Below are 19,626 nucleotides of genomic sequence, written 5' to 3' on the forward strand. Positions count from 1 at the left end.
CGAGTTAGGCTTAAATTGAGAAAACTTGAGCTATACTCAATTCGAATTGGGCTTAAAGTCAAAGGCTTGGGCAACCTGAACCTGATTTAATTTTTTGTAATTTTTATAGCTTATATTATCATATATGAGAATATATAATTTACGTAATTTCAAACACTTTTAAATGAAAAACATATGAAATTTCACTAAATGATACATTATTATTTTGTTTTATTTTTAAATAAATAATTTATTCTTTTTGTCATTGGTCGAAAATGATGTGTTCTTTACTGTTTGAATTTTGGTATAAATGTATAAAAGATAAAATTAAAAAGGTCATTACAAGTGGGTTTAATTGAATCCAACCCAATTGGAATTTGACCCATACAACATGTTTAACTCAAGTATGACTCAATTAGCTTGATCCTAATCTAAGCTTGGAAAAATAAAAATGAGTTGGGCTTAGGTTGAACATTTTAAATTAGAAATTGGGTTAGGCTTAACATCCTATCTAATCTATCCAAGTTGCTACCCTATCTTCAATGTTTAGTTATTAATTGATTTAAATTCTCTTTTAAATTGCATATTCATTGAAAAAAGAGATTAACTATATAAACTATGACGAATTTGGAATTATTTTGCCCATCGGCATTGTTGAAAATATTTTTTAAAAACATAAACATGAATAAAAGGCCATTAGATTCCATTCCTATGATAATATGGCTTTTCAAGGGATATGAGAAACGTATTGGACATCTCTCTATGGTTATGAAAACAAGAGGGGAGGCTCACATAATTTTTACCCTTTTCCTTGCCGCGTTTCTTCGCTCACTTCAGAGTCTACGCTAGACTACACTGTCCGTAAAACAAGGGTTGGCGTATTTATCTCATCAGAAAGATCCTTTTTGTCTCAAAGCCCTAAACCCATCCCACACCCACTATTTCCCGCCAATCCCTAGCTCTGCTCCATCCAAAGGGACCGCGTTTCACAGCCCTAGCCCTCATCGCTCTCCGAGAATCGAAATTCATCTGTCCTAAAAATGGCGACGATCACTTCCAGAGATGTTGAAGAGATCGTCTCAAAGCTCTCATCAGACAAAACCAAAGCTCGAGAAGTAACATCCATTCGTTTCTGATTTTTTCTTCTCATTTCCTAGAAAATGTAACAAAAATTATGAAAAAAGAAAAGAAAAGAGAAAAGAAAACTGAGTTGTTTGGATTTCAAGTAACGGGATGAGAACTTCGTTCAATGAATTTTATCTGACTTCGTTTCCCCGCCTTTTGGTTATCGGGGAGATTAGAGAGGGAATGAAAAGAAACGGATTCGGATCTTTATGTTTTACCGTGTTTTGGTTTCTTCATATTGAAAGTAGGCTCAGTCGGATAAATACATTTGATTCCTAGGAGTATCAAAATTTGGTTCGATCAAATCGAGCCTTCGTGTCTGTTAGAGCCAATCTCGAGAAGCAACTTCCATTACCGCTTTGATTTGCTTCTCCTACTGGTTTCGATACGGTATTTTATGTTCTCATGGATTCCATGAAACGATAAAAGAACTCGCTTCAACTAATTTGATTTCATTTCCTCTCTCATTAGTATTCGGAAAATGTAGGAAAAGAAGAAAACAGTGGAATTCAATTCTTCTTGTTAACTTTCCTTTGGATTTTCACTGTTCTAATTAGGCTTAGTTTAAAGGATGCTTTTGTTTTTTTCAACTGCGTAATTTGATTTCTTACGTTTTGTTGGAAACCAAATGGAACCTTCATGCTCGATTTTTTTTTTTGGTTCTCATTGCAATGTATGTATGTAGGAAGGAATTAAATTGTTGAATGCCTGGTTAGAAGGTGAAAAGTCAATCAGATTCTGTAAATTTCTTGGACATAACACTGCAATGCTTAAACCGAATGAAATACCTCACTGTAAGATTGATGTTGATCCTTAACACTATATTTTGCTAGGCATTATGCATAGAATTAGGGAAAGAAAAAATTTGAACCTTGAATTTATCTTTGCAGCTGAAACATGGCCTTTTCTTGTTACATTGCTCATCCGCTGTGTATCATTGGAGATATCTTCAAGTAAGAAGCGATTGCCAAAGTTAGTATTTGCCAAAACACTTCGAATTGTTGTGCAACGAGCAGAAGATGCTAAATTTTCTGGTCAGTGACTGAGACTATGGTTTCATTTGATTTACTTTATTATTATATTGCAGATGCATCAAATAAGGTGTATATAAGAGGTTTACAATTGAAATAGCTTAGAAAGCAAGAGATTCAGATCAACTAATGCTTACTTATTTTTCTCTGAAACTAATATTAAAAAACTTTTTTGTGATTGTTTAGCTGTAAGTGCCATTTTTCCGAAGAATGATTGTAAATGCAATTCTTCCAAACAACATGAAAACAACTGGTACTCATAGACGGTGACTTGTATATTAGTTTTTTTCTAAGCCATTTTTTTCCTACAAATATGATCTGGTTCATGGTGCAAATATAATTAGTATACCTTTAGGCCATCTTTGGTTGGTTAGATATAATATAAGATATGATAAGAGACGGGATAACATATCCTATCCAATGTTTGATTGACGATGGAATAAGAGAAGTTATCCTATCACTTATTATATCTTATGATTAACTAAACATGCGATAGTATAAGTGGTAGGATATATTATCCAATTTTTTGTATTCTCTGTACATGGGATATAATAATCCCAAGTTACGATATGGGATATCCTTTGGACCATAAATTTGTTCTTCTTATCAATTTTCTTAATTTTTTCAATTTTTTATAGTACTCATTTTGTAAAATAAAAAAAATGTTGATTATAAAATTAAAATTATTGTTTGAAAAATTTAGATTTTTTTTTAAAAATGTATAAAATGCGATGTGAAATAATATTAATATATGTATTATTTAATATACACAAAATGTTTTTAGATATTTAAGAACATAATATAATTTATTTATTTATAAATTCTAAAACATTTCATCATAAATGCTATTAATAAAGAAATAAAAATTTACTTACTAATTGATGAATTGTAGAACAATTCTAAATAATATTAAATATGAGAGGTATTACGTACTTTTTTAGTAGCAAATATTGGGATGCAGTACAATTTTGTTTTTAAACAAATATTGAAGATTGAAGTATAATGTGTTTTCTATTCCACATTTTTTTTTATTTCTTATACAAACCAAACATAAGTATGGTATAACATATCTCATTGGATATAATATCCAAGAATATCATATCCCACTGGAAATGAATTCCTAGGATGTACATATCTCATTAGAAATGGTATTTTAGGATATGCATATACTATTAAGACTATGTTGGATTGACTGGATATAATATATGATAAGATAAGAAATGAGATATCATAGCCTATTCCATATTTAGTTGGTGATGAGATATGATAAGTTATCCCATCACTTATCATATTTCATGTTCGACCAAACATGAGATAGGATAAGTGGTGGGATATATTATCCAATCTCTTTTTTATATCTCCTTTTTATAGTAAACAATAACTTCTTTTCACTAAGCCTAATGCAACTCTTTGGCTTAGATAAAACTTGAGGGAATGTTTTTCATTTTTTCTGGAAGCCTTAGATAATAACTACAATATAAAAAATTTATTCCATTTTATTGTCCCCTGTTCTATTGGCAACCAAATGGACAATTAGGCCAAGTGAATATTGTTATATTGAAATGATGTGTTTCTTTATCCGCAATGTTAATAGTGTGTAATAAATATTTTTCCAATGGGAACAGTTTCAAGAGAATTCTTGAGTTTACATTGTTTGCATCTTTATTTTACTCTGCTAGGCAAGATGTTGCCCCTGTTAACTGTGGTTAAGCCTCTGTTTAGTCATATCTCCGATGTGTTAAGGGATATCCCAAGCTTTCAGTCTGAATATGGCATCATGCTCAGACATATTTTGGCAGTCAGAGATTATCGCTTCCACATGAGGAATCGGGTCTATTGCAGTGAGTGTTGTCTTTAGATTGCACCTGATACTTTGTGTCCATTTGAATGTTAAATAATGCTGTTACTCACTTTGTCATCATTCTCATTCTCTTTTGGGCAAGATTTGGTGCTTCTATACATGGGTAAGGTGGAAACAAGCTTCAGTGAGAAGAGTAATAGTCAATACAATCCAAAAGAGGAAGTCTTCCGTTGCGTGTTGACACTCCATTCGCTTCTGGAAAATCCTCCTGGAGATTTTCCTGATAATCTTAGGGAAGACGCTGTCAAGGGGTTTATTGGAATTTTCTCTTTTCTCAGGTATAATGTATATGCACCCTGCTAGTCTTTTGATTTCTGTCTGGCTACATGACTCATCAGACAGGCTGTTCTTTTGTAGAAGTTTCTGATCATGACTTTACACATTCTGTTTTTCATTGTTTTAAAATTTTCAGGGATGAGGGAAAGATTGCACGCAAGCTAATTGAATGCATTAATATATTCTTGTTAAAGGATGGTCCAAATTTAGGTTGTCAGTGCTTGGAAATCCATAATGCCGTTCAACAATTTGTGTTACGTAGTTGGCTCACAAGCCATGATCGGGGTCTCAAGGTTTCTTAATAATGTGTTACAGAATACTTTGTGGGAATATTTGAACTGATTGTGTGTTTCCATAATTTTATACATGTATATATATATTTTTTTTTTTTTTTTTCCAGGATGCAGTTATATCTTATGCAAGATTACAGCTAAATCTAACTAGAGGTGCTGCTGATGGGAGTCCTTTAGTGGAACAACTTCTGGATGTGGTTGGAAGGGAACTAGATCAGACCAATATTTCCAGCACTAGTGTTCCTTGGTGAGGTTTTGTTTTGGTTTTTTTCCCCTTTTCTGTCTGGAAATACTTCCTGTGGCTGATGGTCATGTGAATGTGCTTTGCATTCAGGAGTGACACAACTAAGGATGATAGACTTGGAACTTTGACAAGCTCACAGTGTGGATTGGTGGAGCTTGCTGCACTTGTCTTCTACCGGGTAAATGGACTCAGTATTTGCAGTTTAGTCTTTCACATGATGCTATCTGCTGTTCCCTTTGTTTATTTATCTTTATGGAATTTAATTATTTATAATGTCATGAGAATTAAGTAGCATAGGGTCATCATTTTGACAATATGTACAATTACTTTCTCTAAGGGCATGTCCTTGGCCTCGACTGTGCTTACAGGTATGACCTCGACTTCCATGATCTGCACTTGTACTACTATAACCTCTAAAGAAAGTATTTGTATTAGACGAAGAGGCTAATGCAAAGTAGCCTTTACTAATTATGCTTGATTAAGACTAAGAGGTAGATCTAATGGATCTACGCAATTGGGAATAAACATTGCTAAGTGTTCACCCGTCAAACAAATACAGTATCCAATCTCAAAACAATTGATGCACCATGGAGTATAGCTTTAAAATCCTTCCTCTTGTTGGTATACTAATTATGTTGACAGAAAAAAAATAAATCAGCAGTTATAGGTCAAAAGAAAAAAATATGGCAGCTCTTTTGAGTCCAACAAAAATGCTTTAGGCAAACACTTTTGGGTTTGTCTGATAGCCCTCAATGATCTTGACTAAAGAGTTGGAGGCGAGAAAACAAAAAAGAAAAAGAAAAAAAGGAGAAAAAATGAGAAAAAAAAGGGCTGAAATTTGGTCAAACCTGCTTTGGTATCATGTTAATGTCATTAGAATTAAGAAGAGAATGAGTAATAATAATCTACTTAAAGGCCTGCTAATAGTTTTTTAGTAATCTCTTTTATTCCAAAATTAAATTATGATCTCCATGCATTTAACAATTGTGGAATTCCAAACCTTATAACAATTATGATGTGGAAGTTCTAAAAATAATTTTAAGGATATTGTAACTACTATTTTTTTTTTATTTTGTTGTGATATTGGAATTGATGAAATTTGTTGCAAATTGGATGCTTTGTTTGACATTCTTTTGATAAATATTGAAATTCTAACTACTATGTTTGGTTATCGATATTGCAGAATTTTTGATAAATATTAAGAGTTTGATTTCACTTCTGCTTCTTTTTTACTCAAGAAATTCTTTTGCATGTGCATTTAGGTTCTTCTCATATGAGATTTGGAGAGGCAAAATATTGAGAATAATTTAGTTTTTATTTTTATTTTCCCTGAAGATAAAATAAGGTTGTTGAGTAATATGATTTGAGTTTCTCAGGCATGTGCTAATCCGCTTAAGGCACCATCAACAGCAAAACGAGCTAAGAGGGAGCATGCTGCCGCCTATTTTAGAGAGGGTCTCATGAAAGGAAAATGGTTATGGTGGGTGGTAATACGAAAAGTTGGGTCATATTTAATGTTGTTGCGAGTTATGTTTTTTTCAAGAGTTTCCATATTAATATTAATATTATTATTACTTATTAGAAAAATACAAAACATTTTAATTAATTAAAAAATATCAAGAAGGATGAGATAATATTAATATTATTATCATTTATTAGAAAAATATCAAATCATTTTTATTAATTAAGAAATATCAAGAAGGATGAGACATATTGTCTTGCTGAAGCAGAAACGGTGGATCATCTTTTACTCCATTGTGTTATGACGAGGACATTGTGGAATCTTCTTTTTTCTCTCTTTGGTGTGGAGTGGGTTCTCTCTGGTACAGTTAAGGAAACTCTCCTGGGGTGGCATGGAGCGTTTGTGGGGAAAATCCGTAAAAAGGCGTGGCAAATGGCCCCCTTATGTATATTTTGGTCAGTTTGGAAGGAAAGAAATTCGTTGGCTTTTGGGAATGAGGTGTTGTCAATCTAAAGGTTGAAACATTCTTTTGTATGTAATCTGTGGTCATGGGCGAGGATGTTTATAGTTTTGAGCCCGCGGTCTCTGGTTAGCTTTATTGAGTGGCTAGGCTTTTGTTATAGGTAGGGGTTTTGGCTCGCTTCCTTGGTTTAGAGTTGAGGGGCTGCTTTTGTATACTCTTTGTATACCTAGAGGACACTAGTTTGGTGTTTCCTCTTTCATTTTAATATACTTCTCTTTACTTATCAAAAAAAAAAAATATTTGATAATATACAAGTTTAATCAAAACAAGAGAAAAAAATCCTAAAAGAGAAACAACATAAGCTGCACAACTAAGGAAGATTACAAAATTCTAGAAGTGAACCAAGACAAGCACTAATTACAATTCAAGGTTAGTTTGATATGATAGTTAAGAGGTGGTGAAATATGAATGAAAGGTTTTCTTAGCTAATCTTTTGACTTGCATATAAGTTTCCAATTTAATAATATAAGATTTAAGGGGGTGTTTGTGAGGGTTTCACTAGTAGAGGCCCACAAGGAGGAAATTGTATCTATGATCCTCCAAACATCAAACTGAGGCTAGTAATACTCCGTAGATTCTATCTCTTGGATGACTCTCAAAGCCTCTAAAAGAAATGGTCAACATCTTTGCTACCTTATAGGGTGGGGCCTAGTCAATCCTTCCAAGGATGAACGATCTATTTCATGGTCTCAAAGCAACTTAGTAATGAAGGAAAAAATGATCAGTTGATTTTTCACTCTCCTTGCACATGATACATGACTTTAGATTGAGACTTTGGAAGACCTCCTTTACTTTAGGAGGGGCTTTAGATTTCCAAATAAAATTCACTAGATCAAAATAGATACAAGTGTTAGAATGAGAAAGAGCTTGAAAAATGAATTAATTCTAAGACTAATGCTTTACATTAGGATAGGAAGGCAATATATACACTTGGACCATGGAAGACATAGGAAGAACTAATTCATCAATCTCATGATCCAAAAGGTTTCCACAAGAATTAAAATTTTACAACAAGGAAATGGAAGAGGTGACAAAAATAATATAGATAAGGGAACCTCTTGTTCTCTTCAACTTAAAGAGGTTTAGGTATTTAAGACAAAAAGGAAAATTATTAGATCAAGTGTCATCTTAAAGATGGATCTTTATACCATCACTCATAGAAAAGTGAGTGAAAAAAAAGAAAAATTAAAGAATATTTGAGCAATAGCTCTCTAGGGATGATAATATGATCATTTGACAACGATATCGACCTTCCATCCATTGGAATATAACCCATGGGTACTTAGAATGGCCTTGTGCCAAGGTGCATTGTTTTACCTAGGGAGCCTCTGCTATCACTTCCCTAAGAGGGCTCTATTCCTCTGAGATATCATTCTTACACCCATGTCCTTTTCCCTCTTAGGCTTTATACACCAAGTGCCAACCAACAAGGTGATATCTCTTTACTCTTTTAACTCTTGATCAAAGAAAATCTCCTTGCAAATACTCAATCTTAGAAGCCACTTTGATTGGAATTTTGAAAATTGAAAATTGTCATCTTGGAATTGTAAATAAGTTCACCTATGTCATCTATGAATTGTAAATAAGTTAACCTTGTTCTAGATCTACCCACAAGGAAGTCCTCTTGGATGCCACACTCCTTTGCTCTCGATATCTATGTACTCAAAACATTATCTACTATGGTGAAAATGAAGGGAGAGTGAAATGCCTTGTTCTAAAATATGAGATTTCTTAACCCATCTTTTAGCACATCCATTTGTTAACTTTGAAAAATTAGTTGTCGATAAGCTCCAATGAATCCATGTTCTCCATCTCTCCCTAAAACCTTTTCTTAAGCATGATTTACGAAACCCCACTTCATGTGGTCTCACGCTTTTTCAAAATCAATTTTAGGGATTTTTCTCTTGAGCATCTTTTCTCATCCACCACTTTGTTGGCTATTAAAACTGTATCCAGAATTTGTTTGACCTTAACAATTCTCCTTGGGAAAGATGAATGGTCTCATATAAACACTCTTTCTAATGTTGAGCCAGCACTTCTACTATGACCTTGGAAAGGTTAGTCCCCAAATTGTGGTTTGAAGTTAGAAATTCTAGTGGTTTGACACTTAGGTGGTGTTTGTCTTTTTGGCTTTTTGCTAAAAACAATTTGTTTTTAGAATTTAGGTTGTTTGTTTTACTACTTTTTCATGACTTATTATAAACTTTTTACTAAATAGAAAAAGCCAAAATATGTAACTTTTTCTAAATAGAAAAAATAACATATTGGTTTTTCTTTACTTTTTAATACTTAATAGAAATAAAATACTGCAAAAACAAACAACCTAATATTTAACACTATTAAGCATTAAGGTTCTATTTAAAATTAAGTAAAAAAACAAACACCACCTTAGGCTCTGGAGCAATGGAAGTGGCATTAGTGCTCTTGTTAATTATCCTATTGTTAAAGAATTTATAAAAACTATCAACAATTCCTCCTTAATAGTGTCTCAACAGTCCTAATATAGTGCTATAGTAAAACCATCTAAGCTAGGTGCCTTCTCCATGTCCATTTGAAAGATTGCTTCTCAATATTCCAATTTTGTAAAGGTTGCTACAAACTACTAGAGCTATCCTCAGAGATAAGGGCCCATTCTGAACCTTCAAACCTTCGTGCATCTTCATCTAATCTGCTGTAAAGTTTGCTATAGAAATCTTAAATCTTCTTTGGGATGTTATCTTGGTTATTGAGCAATACACTATTCTCGTTTATCTTGGTTATGCACAATGTTTATTTTCCTTTCAATGTTATAGCATCATTTTGTCAGGATAAATATTACATTGAATTAATAAGAGGGAGTTGTGCTACAGGAATGCTGCCTTTTGCTGTCTTACTCATAACTATCACACTCGTATTTGTAAGGATCTATTCGTGTATTGGTTTGAAGGCATATGCACTAGCTTTGAAAGGTAATTTTGCATGGGAATGTTTGTACATACGTAGTTGTGCCATTGTCCAGTTTTTCATTGCATTTCTGTTTCTTTTGATAGATTTCTTTCCCTTTAGGAATACTTTTATATTCTATATGGAACAGTCCTCCACATAGGGATGCAAATAAGATTAGACTATTCCTGTTTTTCCGATTTCTCTCTCCTCTTTCTTCATTTCCCCCTTCTCTTCATTCTTTTGTCCTAGCACACTAAACCTTAGATGACTTGTATGTAATAAGCCTCCTTATGTTTTTGACATGTCTTGCCTCCTTTTTTCTTGGGTAGATGTTGTCTCCTTATGTTACTAAGATACAGTCATGTAATTATACCTCTAAGGTTTTCTTGCATCAACATCCTTGAATATTAATAAAACAATATCCTTTTTATTCATACTGCACTTCAATCTCTTATAGAAACATGATATCTGCTGTGTTATAGTCCTATTTACTTTGGTATTGAGCCTACATGATGCATTAATCATATAGTTGGTTTGAATTGTGCATGCATCTACCATTTCTGATTACACCATTGAAATTGACTACTTGTACATGCATGTTTAGCAAGGATGAAAAAATTGAGAAATTTCACCCATTTTTGGGTGAAAAGTTGGGGATAATGGATAGTGGTGAAAGGGAGGCATAGTGGTAAGAGCTATCCATCAAAAAATCACAAGACTACTGAAAAAAACTCAGATATTTTGATCGATATATCAGCAGGGGAGAAGGAAATTTTATCAGAAGGTTTCGCTGATGTTTTAGCAATTTTTTGCTGATTTCCTTTTTTTTATGGGATAAAAATTGGTCAAAAATCACTCCTTTCACCAAAGAGCAATTTTTAAAAAATTGATACATCCAATGGCTCCAATGGTATGTCCGCCAATATGGGTATTTACTTTCTTGAATATTAGGAATGAACAGTTCCCTTTTGATGAAAAGAAAAAAATGTTAGAAAAATTTACCCTCTTTAAAACTGAGGAAAATAATCCACTAATTGATGACTTCTACAGAAGTCTAATAATTAAAATCTAAATAGCCAATAAAAATTAAGTACAAAAAAAATGTATTTACCTCAATCATAAGTAACAAATATCCTCATCCTTCCAATTTTCTTTTCTATTCTTTTAATGAGACCTAAATTTGTAATTAAATTATTAAAACTTTTATTAAAATTGTTTAAGATGTTGGTAAAACAAATATGAAATTATTGATTTTTTTAATAAAAATTGTGACTGTTTGTGGAAATCCGATATAATTTGAATGGTGATTTGTAGAATATTGAGGCCCCAGTAATTTGTGTGATTTTAATTTTTTCCATATTTGTATTTTTTCCATTTTTTTGCTCTCTGTGTATATGTTAAATAGGGGCCCGATTATGTAAACAACAACAATTTTTTGAATGAATATTAGAAATATTCTCAGTTTCTACATTGTTATTGGTAATTTTTTTTAAAAAATATTTGGTTCAATTTTTTAAAATTTCTAAAATTGATAAGTACTTATATTTATTATATTTGTGATTGATTTTTAATAACGATTTTAATTGACATTTTTAAAACTTCTATTTTTTATTTATTTATATTTTTTTAAAATGATTGAAATGAATAAAAGACATGACATTTATTTTCAAATAATCTTTGATAAAATTTTAAATTTCTTTAACTAAAACTTTTAGCATTTTGATTATTTGCAATTCATTTTTAACAAATGTTTTTTTTTCCAGATAAATATTTCATGCACAATGGTGTGCTTAATATGGTTTAACTTTCATAATTATATTTAAGCATGTTTATATCTTGTTACATTAATTATTGTTAAAGTTTTCCCATTTGAATTTAATTCCTGGCTGTGCCTCTACTTTGAACTAAATTGATCATCATTTTAGTATTAATGTAATGCAATGAATTTTTAAGCATTGAAATTCAGTGAAATAAAATTTTTATCTCCACATTGGTATTCTGTATCCACTTTCAAAGTCATATATGGATCAATGTGACTAATTTTGTTTTTTTGTGTTATTTTCTTACAAAAAACAAGTTTAACGAGTGCATTATTGATTGTTTTTTTTTTAGTATAGTTTCATCCAAAATTTTCATATTTTTTTAATTAATTTTTGATGATATTGATATTTCTGTTGATATTTGAGTAATACCAGCCCAGCTATATTTCCATTGTCAATATTTTCATCCTGAAAATTTGGGCACATTGTTGCTTGATGGAGAATTTACAGTGCCTTTTGTTCTCTAACATGCTGGGTTCATCAATTGCACAATTAATTCTCTATAGTTTTGGATGCATTTGTACATCATGACTCCTGTATGCCATACTTATAAGTAGACAAAAATTGTTGGGATGCTTAAATTTCATTCATTATGGAATTGATGATCGGGTGTATGGTACAGAATTTTGAATGAGGCCAATATGGAGCATGCTTATGATGGTTTGCTATGGACTCTCCGGTATGCTGCTCCTAATTTTCAATTATCTTTCAGTACTTTTTAATTAAGTTTGTCTTGAGTCTGCAGCATGGCTTGTCCTAAATATGTAAGAAATTATTTTCCTTTTTAATTTTCAATATTTACGATAGCATTTATGAGTTCCAGCCCATTGTAATTTTTTTGCATTAATATCTACTTGTTAATTCAACAAGCCGCATGTAAATAATTTATTTCTGCTTTAATGTTTCTTCTCTTTTAGGTCTTACGGAAATTTACCTGCATCTTAAGGAGCTAATTTAATTTTTTTACTTATCTATTTAAAAAAAAAATTTCAAGGAGTTTGCAGGAATTCTCTTCTGAGCTGCTGCTTCCAGTTTTAGGGGCAGAGATGTTAATGAGGCCATCTTTCACCTCAAATGAGGTATTTGGTTTATTTTCTTTCTTGATTTTATCTTTGTATTATTTTTATATTTTGGCACTCTGGTCATTGTGGTTAGTGCCTTTTTTGGTGTCAATGGAAAGCTATTCATAGTGTTGTCAGAATCTCATTTGTCATGTTTGTTTTCTTGTGGGAGATGGTTCTTGGATCCATCTTTGAGGGGATTTTTGGTGTAAGGATCTGTTTTTAATCCATCTTTTTATTAGAAACATGCAATTCATTCATCGAATTATACAAACATATAAAATTGAAAGAGAAGTTATTTTTCTCAGAAAACAAAATTGGACCAAAAGGAAGAGAGAACTATAGTGCAAGGAAGGTTTAGAAGCATTAAGTACCAAAAAACTCCAATATTGAAGAACTTCAGAGTATACACGGAATATTGCTTAAGGAGATTAAAAACCCTCTACAAAGTGTCTAATTGGGATGCTCCATAAATATTCTAAAGATCTGCTATCTGAATCAGGCTGAATGAAGAATCCAATTGAAAGAAGGGTCTGAGTTCCTCCTGAAAAGGCCAATCCTAGATCTTCTGCTCCTTTAGAGAAGGTTTTTGAAACACTACCATCATGCTTCTTAATTGCCCCAATCCTCAGTGGACTTAAGTATTCAAAGAACAATGGTCAAAGTTAAGCTTGAGCATCCCTACTAGAGGAGCTTTCCATTCAGCTTGCAGCTCCAGCACAATATTTATTTATTATTATTGTTTTTGGAAGATGCAAGGCTCCAATCTCCTAAGATTAAGTTCAATGGGGTTCCACAAAATGCATCTGTTACTGAAGCCTAGAAGGATAAAGAAAAAGTATAGCTTCCCGTGTAGCCTCCGTGTATATCATTTTGTCCTAAAAATTTCTGGCATTTTTTTTTTCAAGGTAGATCACTTAAATCAATGCAAGACAAACCACCTGCCATTGAACTTTGCCTTTTGGAAGGCAACCAAATCTTCAAAACCCAATTATTTTCATGTTCAATACACTCCTATCAGGAACCTAATCCAGCTTTCTAATATTAAATAATCTGTGCCAAACCCCTAAAGTCACTAGGCTTTGAAGAAAGAGATGATCCATCAACTTTCTAATGGTTTCGGCACACACAAGAAGCTAATCAGGGTAGAAGGCCTTTTCAGGTCTCTTAACTGCAAGACTGTCAACCTTTTTATTTACCTTTGACCAAGAAAAAGCCTTGACTTTTGGAGAGGTTTGGTGTTCAAGAGGAACTTGGCTGAGGGAAAAATGATGGGATGATCTAAACAAGAGATGGATAATAAATAGAATGAATTGAAGACATCCTAGAGGAGGTTACAGATCATATTCTTTCATTATAGTAAGAGGTTGGTACTTCTCCATTGTGAAAAAAGAAGGGATGTGTGGAAGCTGTTCTTTACTTTGTTTGCAGTGTCTTGGGTGATTCCTTCCTCGGTTAGGGAAACCCTCTTGGGTTGGAATGGGTCTTTTGTGGGTAAAAAGCATAGGACAGTTTGGAAAGTGGGCCCATTATGCTTGTTTTGGTCAGTTTGAAAGGCAAGGAATAAAATTGTCTTTGAAGATGGTGTGCTGTCCATCCAAAGGCTGAAAGCTTCTTTTATTTACTTACTTTGGTCGGAGACTAAATTGTTTATAAAAAAGGTCCTTGACGTTAATTGATTTCATTGATTGGGTGGATTTCCATTGAGGGAGGGGTTGTTTTTTGTATATCTTGTTGGACAATTTTTTTTTTTAGCCGCAAGGGGGTGAGTGTCTCTTTCCTGTACATCTTGGGCCGCTAATTTAGCGCCTCTTTGTAATACAATAGTTTTACTTATAAAAAAAAAAATTACATCAAAATTAAAGAAAATATGAGTACTAAGAGCTCATTGATCTCTGGGTTTGTTGAATTATTTTTTTTTTTGATAAATATCACGAATATATTAAAGGGCAAAGGCCACCAAGCATACAAGACGTATACAAATCTGCCTCAAAACGAGAGCACAAAAAACAAGCACCCTTACCCTCCCTTAAGTGGCCGCTAGCCACTCCAAAAAACCTAAGAGTGAAGAGGACTCCTTTCCAATATACACCCTAGCCCAACTCCACAAGGTACAAATAAAAGAATTTTTGAGTTTCTGTATATTTAACACCCCTCTCTTGAAAGCTAACCTATTCCTTTCCTTCCATACCGTCTAAAAAATACACAACGGGATAGAATTCCAAATTTTTTTCCTCTTTTTCCTCACAAAGGGGCCCCTCCAACTGAATAATGCCTCCTTCACCAACTCTGGGAACACCCACTGAACCCCCACAAGGGCGAAAATAATTTCCCATAAGGCCCTTACCACTATACAATGTAAAAGAATGTGATTTACACTCTCCTCTTCACAACCACACAAAAAACATCGGTTAGGAAACTGCCAGCCCTGTTTTTGAAGCCTATCCAGGGTGAGAATCTTCCCCCATGAGGCTTCCCAAGCAAAAAAAGTCGCTTTGGTTGGGACCTTGTCCACCCAAACGCCTCTATACGGAAAGTCGCAAGCATTGATAACAACCAGCCCGTTGTAGGCATCCTTCACCCCATACTTCCCATGGCCCCCCCCTTTCCAAAGCACCACGTCCTCCTCTGAAGATAGTTTGAAGTCCTTGAGCATAATAAGCAATTCTCTAATCAAGTCCAGCTCCCAATCATTAAAGTCTCTATGAAATCTAAGATTCCAACCTCCTGAACCACTGCTATGATCCCACATCTCATTAATCGTTGCATTCCTGTTGACCGCCATCTCATGAAGCTGGGGAAAAGAATGGGACAACCTCTCATTCCCACACCACTGGTCAGACCAGAATTTTACTCTAGTCCCTTTCCCTACCTTTCTGGGTTTGTTGAATTAGGGGGAAGTTAAAATTCAAAGTGACCAAAATGCAGGAATAGCCTATGGAAAAGTTCTATTCATCCTTTTGAGCCTCCACTATTACAGCTTTCAAGGGCATTCCTATGAACATTATTCAACTTGATTGGACTTCAATATATAGGTCGTTAAAATAGCAATGTCTAGTCATTTTGATGTCTACTGGATGTACTTCTTTTTCCCTGTTTTTGATCAGGTTTTGTAATTTAGGGAAGAATTTCTCATCCCTTCTGTTGTATTCTCATGTTTTTAATGAATATGCTTTTGTTTCTGATTAAAATAAGTGAAAAACAGGAATAGCCTAGAATGAAAGAAATAGAAGAATCCTTAGACCTTGAAATCAAGTAAAGATTATGGTATATACAAGGCCCGAAGAGGCTGATTACCCCACCACATATCTTCCCAAAAATTGTTTTTCCTTCTGTCATTGACTAAATAATGAATGTAAGGAAAAACAAATAGGGAAAACTCTAGCAGTAGCTTTCCATTGACAATGGTGGGAACGCTTGAATGAACTGCTGGCATTCAATCCAATAGATTGTGAGCTATAGATGTCGCCGACAACCCTATGCCACAAAGCATTAGCATCCTCAGGGAACTTGCTCAATCACTTCACCAAGAGAGCTCTATTCCTTAGAAGAATCTCCCCAATTCCCAACCTCTTTGCTCTTTAACCTACACTCTTGGTCCCAAACAATTTGATGAACTCTTCATCTTGGATGTTATTTTAACAAGAATCATAGACATTGAGAAAAAATAGATGGGTATATGGGCTAAACATGGTTGAACCAGGATGATTCTATCTTCTAAAGACATACAACCTTTTCTTTTTTAGTTCATCAAGTTTCGAAGATATTCGTTCTAGCATTGTATCGCAAAAGGAAGAGGCTTTAAGATTTCCCCTCAAGGGAAGATCTAAATAAGAGAGAGGCTACTTGGAGGTACTGCACTCTATGATTGGTGCAAATTCACCAATTTGGTCATCACTCATGTTGATGCTCGACAAGGCGCTCTTGTTAAGATTTATATTCAAACCCAGGACTTGATCGAAGGCTAAGAGAATGAGCTTAATGTTGCTGAAGTCATCTGTTGGAGAGTATGATGTACATTGTGAGCCTAAATCCTATAAGTTTAAGCTTTTAAGAAAATTGTTTTTTCAATATGGTATTAGAGCTTCGTTTGATGGGAGGTCAAGTATTCGAGCCTTACCATTGCATGTTTATTTTCAATTTATTAAGCCCACATGTGAGCCTAAAATTGGAGGCTACATGTGAGGGAGAGTGTTGGTGAGCATGATATACATTGTGAGCCCAAATCCTATTAATGGGACACCTTGATTTTACTTGCACCCACTAATATCACTTCCATAATACCACTCTCTTTAGCTCTAACCATGAATTTGCTTAAAATGTCAACACTAGTTTGAGGTTATAGTGTTAGGAAGATGGTGGATCACCTTACTTTTGATCTCTTGAAGCTCTTACCCATCCTTTCATACACTCTTTCACCAAATCAACAAAACTAATTGATGATAAACCCCTCGGATTCGGGATCTCCACTTTGGTTGAAAGTGTTTCATGAGAAAAACACAGATCTAATAAATCCCAATAGATATGGTCATATGCCTTCTCAAAATCAATATTAAAAATCATCCATCCCTTATGGATTTTTTATTTTTATTTTTATTTTTTACTAATTTGTTGGCTACAAGGACCACATAATTTGTCTATCCTCAATTGAAGGCACCCTGAGAAGGAGGAATAGTCTAATGTAGTACCACCTGAACATGTTTGGTTAAGACCTTGGCTTAAATTTTATAAGATTGGTCACTAGGTTAATGCGTTTAAAATTAGAAATGCCTTTTATTTGTTCTTTCTTGGGGACTAGAGCTATGGATGTGGTATTGGCGCTTTTATTTACAATTCTACTGTCATGGATTCCTAAGAGCATTTAACAAATCATCCTTAGTGTCCAGCAATCTTTATAAGAGGCTAAAGAAGAGTCATTTGCACTTGGGGCTTTATACTTACTCGACTTGACATAGCTTCTCAAATTTCTAACTTGGAAAAAGTTGCTCCAACCAATTAGTGCTCTCTAAAGAAATGGGGGACCAACCAAACTTCTAACCTTCATTGTTGTTTAACCGACTTACTATATAAGTGGTAAAAAATGATAGTGAGGTACATGGTTGCTCCTGGAGGTATCTGTCTATGAGAGTTTTGTTGCAGTCATAGAGTGAAGATTTAGGGGAAATGCGGCTACTTAGCCTTTTTGTGTGCTATCAAGCTAGAACAAAATGCTAGGATCTTTTGAGTATAGGAGGCCATCAATGGCAGACTTGCAAGAAAGCATCTATTTTCTCATAATTCTTTTGGGGTGAATCACCCAAAAGTTTTTTGGAGTTTGCGGAGAGAGGCTAGGACCAGAAATTTCAGTCTGAAGCTGTACTACAACTCCGTACGTGATGAGACTATCATGGTATTCCCAGTCAAAGGGATATGAGGGTCTCAAGCTCCTTTGAGACATGTTTTTTTTTTCTTTTTTTGCATGGAAAGCTGTTAGGGGAAAGATTTTAACTATAGATATTTTAAAGAAGAAGAGCTGGACAATGGTCAACAGATGCAGTCTTTGTAAAAGCAATAAAGAATCAATTGATCATACCTTGTTAATTGGGAGGTTGTGTGTACGGAGAAGGAGAAGGGGGGGCTTGGCTTAAGGAAGCTAATCCCGTTAAATAAAGCTCTGTTGGGAAAATGGATTTGGAGGTTTGCTTGTGAAAAGGAAAATTTGTGGAAACAAGTGCTTTTGGCGAAATATGGGCAAGAGGGATTTGGTTGGATGACCAAAAAGGCTAATGGGATGTTCGGAGTAGGTGTTTGGAAGGAAATTATGAAGGAAAAAGATTGGTGTTGGGAGAATATGGCTTTTATTATGGGGAATGGTACCAGAATCAGTTTTTGGAATGATCTTTGGTGCGGATGTACAGTACTGTCCCAAAGGTTTCCTCACCTCTATGGGATGGCTGCTCATAGGAATGGTACAGTAGAAGATATGTGGGACCAGAATGTGGGCCAAGGAGATTGGGATGTAAGATTTGTGAGGGGCTTTAATGATTGGGAGTTGGATTTGGTAGGTAATTTGCTTTATACATTGAGGGGGTTCAATCCTACTTTAGAAGAGGATGCTGTTTTCTGGAAAGGGGGGAGAAACAGAAAGTTTAAAGTTAAAGAAGCCTATAACTTGGTGGTAAATTCTGTGGCTAACAATTTTCCGAAGAACAACATTTGGGTGGATAAAGTTCAAACAAAAATTTTGTTTTTTGCTTGGGAAGCTACTTGGGGCAAGGTGCTTACGCTTGATAGGCTCCAGAAAAGAGGGTGGCATCTCCCTAATCGGTGTTTCTTGTGTGGATATGAAGAGGAAACTGTAAATCACATCCTCATACATTGTATAGTGGCAAGAGTCCTTTGGGATATGATATGTGCTTTGGTTGGTGTTAAGTGGGTCTTTCCAGAAACTGTAAAGGAGGTCCTATTAAGCTGGAGGGGCCCTTTTGTAGGGAAAAAAAGGAAAAGGATATGGAAGTCTATACCGTTGTACATCTTTTGGACCCTTTGGAAGGAAAGAAATAGACTTGCTTTTAGGGGGGGGGGGGGGGGGGGGGGGGGGGGTGTGTTAGATATCCAGAAATTAAAAAATTCTTTTGTCTGTATTTTATGGGGATGGACGAGAATGTATAGTGGAGAGAGGTCGTTGTCTCTTATAGGCTCCCTGGAGTGGTTAGCCTCCACATAAGGGCTGGTGGGTTACTTTTGTTTTTCTCTTTGGTTGTGAGGCTTTAGATAGATTGTATACTCCCTGTATACGTGTGGCTTTTTGGCCTCTTATCAATATATTTTGTGCTTACTTATCAAAAAAAAAAAGAAAAAATTGATCATATCTTGATTCATTGTGAAAAGACAAGAGTGAATTGGGTGTTTCTCTTAGCAGTCTTTGGTGTGAATTGGGTGTTTTAAGCTTTAGTGAGAAATCTCCTCTTTGAGTGGAAATTTAAGGGATTGGATGAAAAAGAACAGTTTGGTGTATGCCACCCTTTTATCTGTTTTGGTGTTTAT

The 19,626-nt window shown here is 34.3% G+C and overlaps 1 protein-coding gene across 8 annotated transcripts in view; it reads left to right on the plus strand.

The window, feature by feature from the left end:
* The first annotated feature begins 773 nt into the window (after positions 1-773).
* LOC100250198 (serine/threonine-protein kinase ATM) overlaps positions 774-19,626 on the plus strand; it is a 152,617-nt gene continuing 133,764 nt past the window's right edge. For 4 of the 8 annotated variants that reach the window (XR_788009.3, XR_788010.3, XM_010664879.3 and 1 more), the window contains exons 1-12: positions 774-1,094; positions 1,790-1,898; positions 1,995-2,138; positions 3,815-3,976; positions 4,079-4,274; positions 4,409-4,565; positions 4,673-4,812; positions 4,900-4,987; positions 6,186-6,289; positions 9,644-9,742; positions 12,162-12,218; positions 12,534-12,618. Coding sequence is in view for 6 of the 8 variants with exons in the window: in XM_010664879.3 (XP_010663181.1) it covers positions 1,020-1,094; positions 1,790-1,898; positions 1,995-2,138; positions 3,815-3,976; positions 4,079-4,274; positions 4,409-4,565; positions 4,673-4,812; positions 4,900-4,987; positions 6,186-6,289; positions 9,644-9,742; positions 12,162-12,218; positions 12,534-12,618 (1,416 nt within the window). In the remaining 2 variants the exon portion in view is untranslated. The remainder of the gene's footprint in view (positions 1,095-1,789; positions 1,899-1,994; positions 2,139-3,814; positions 3,977-4,078; positions 4,275-4,408; positions 4,566-4,672; positions 4,813-4,899; positions 4,988-6,185; positions 6,290-9,643; positions 9,743-12,161; positions 12,219-12,533; positions 12,619-19,626) is intronic. The other 4 variants (XM_010664875.3, XM_010664876.3, XM_010664877.3 and 1 more) reach the window with 2 other exon arrangements.

The sequence above is a fragment of the Vitis vinifera genome, chromosome 17, assembly GCF_030704535.1.
Source record: "Vitis vinifera cultivar Pinot Noir 40024 chromosome 17, ASM3070453v1".
Taxonomy (NCBI): domain Eukaryota; kingdom Viridiplantae; phylum Streptophyta; class Magnoliopsida; order Vitales; family Vitaceae; genus Vitis; species Vitis vinifera.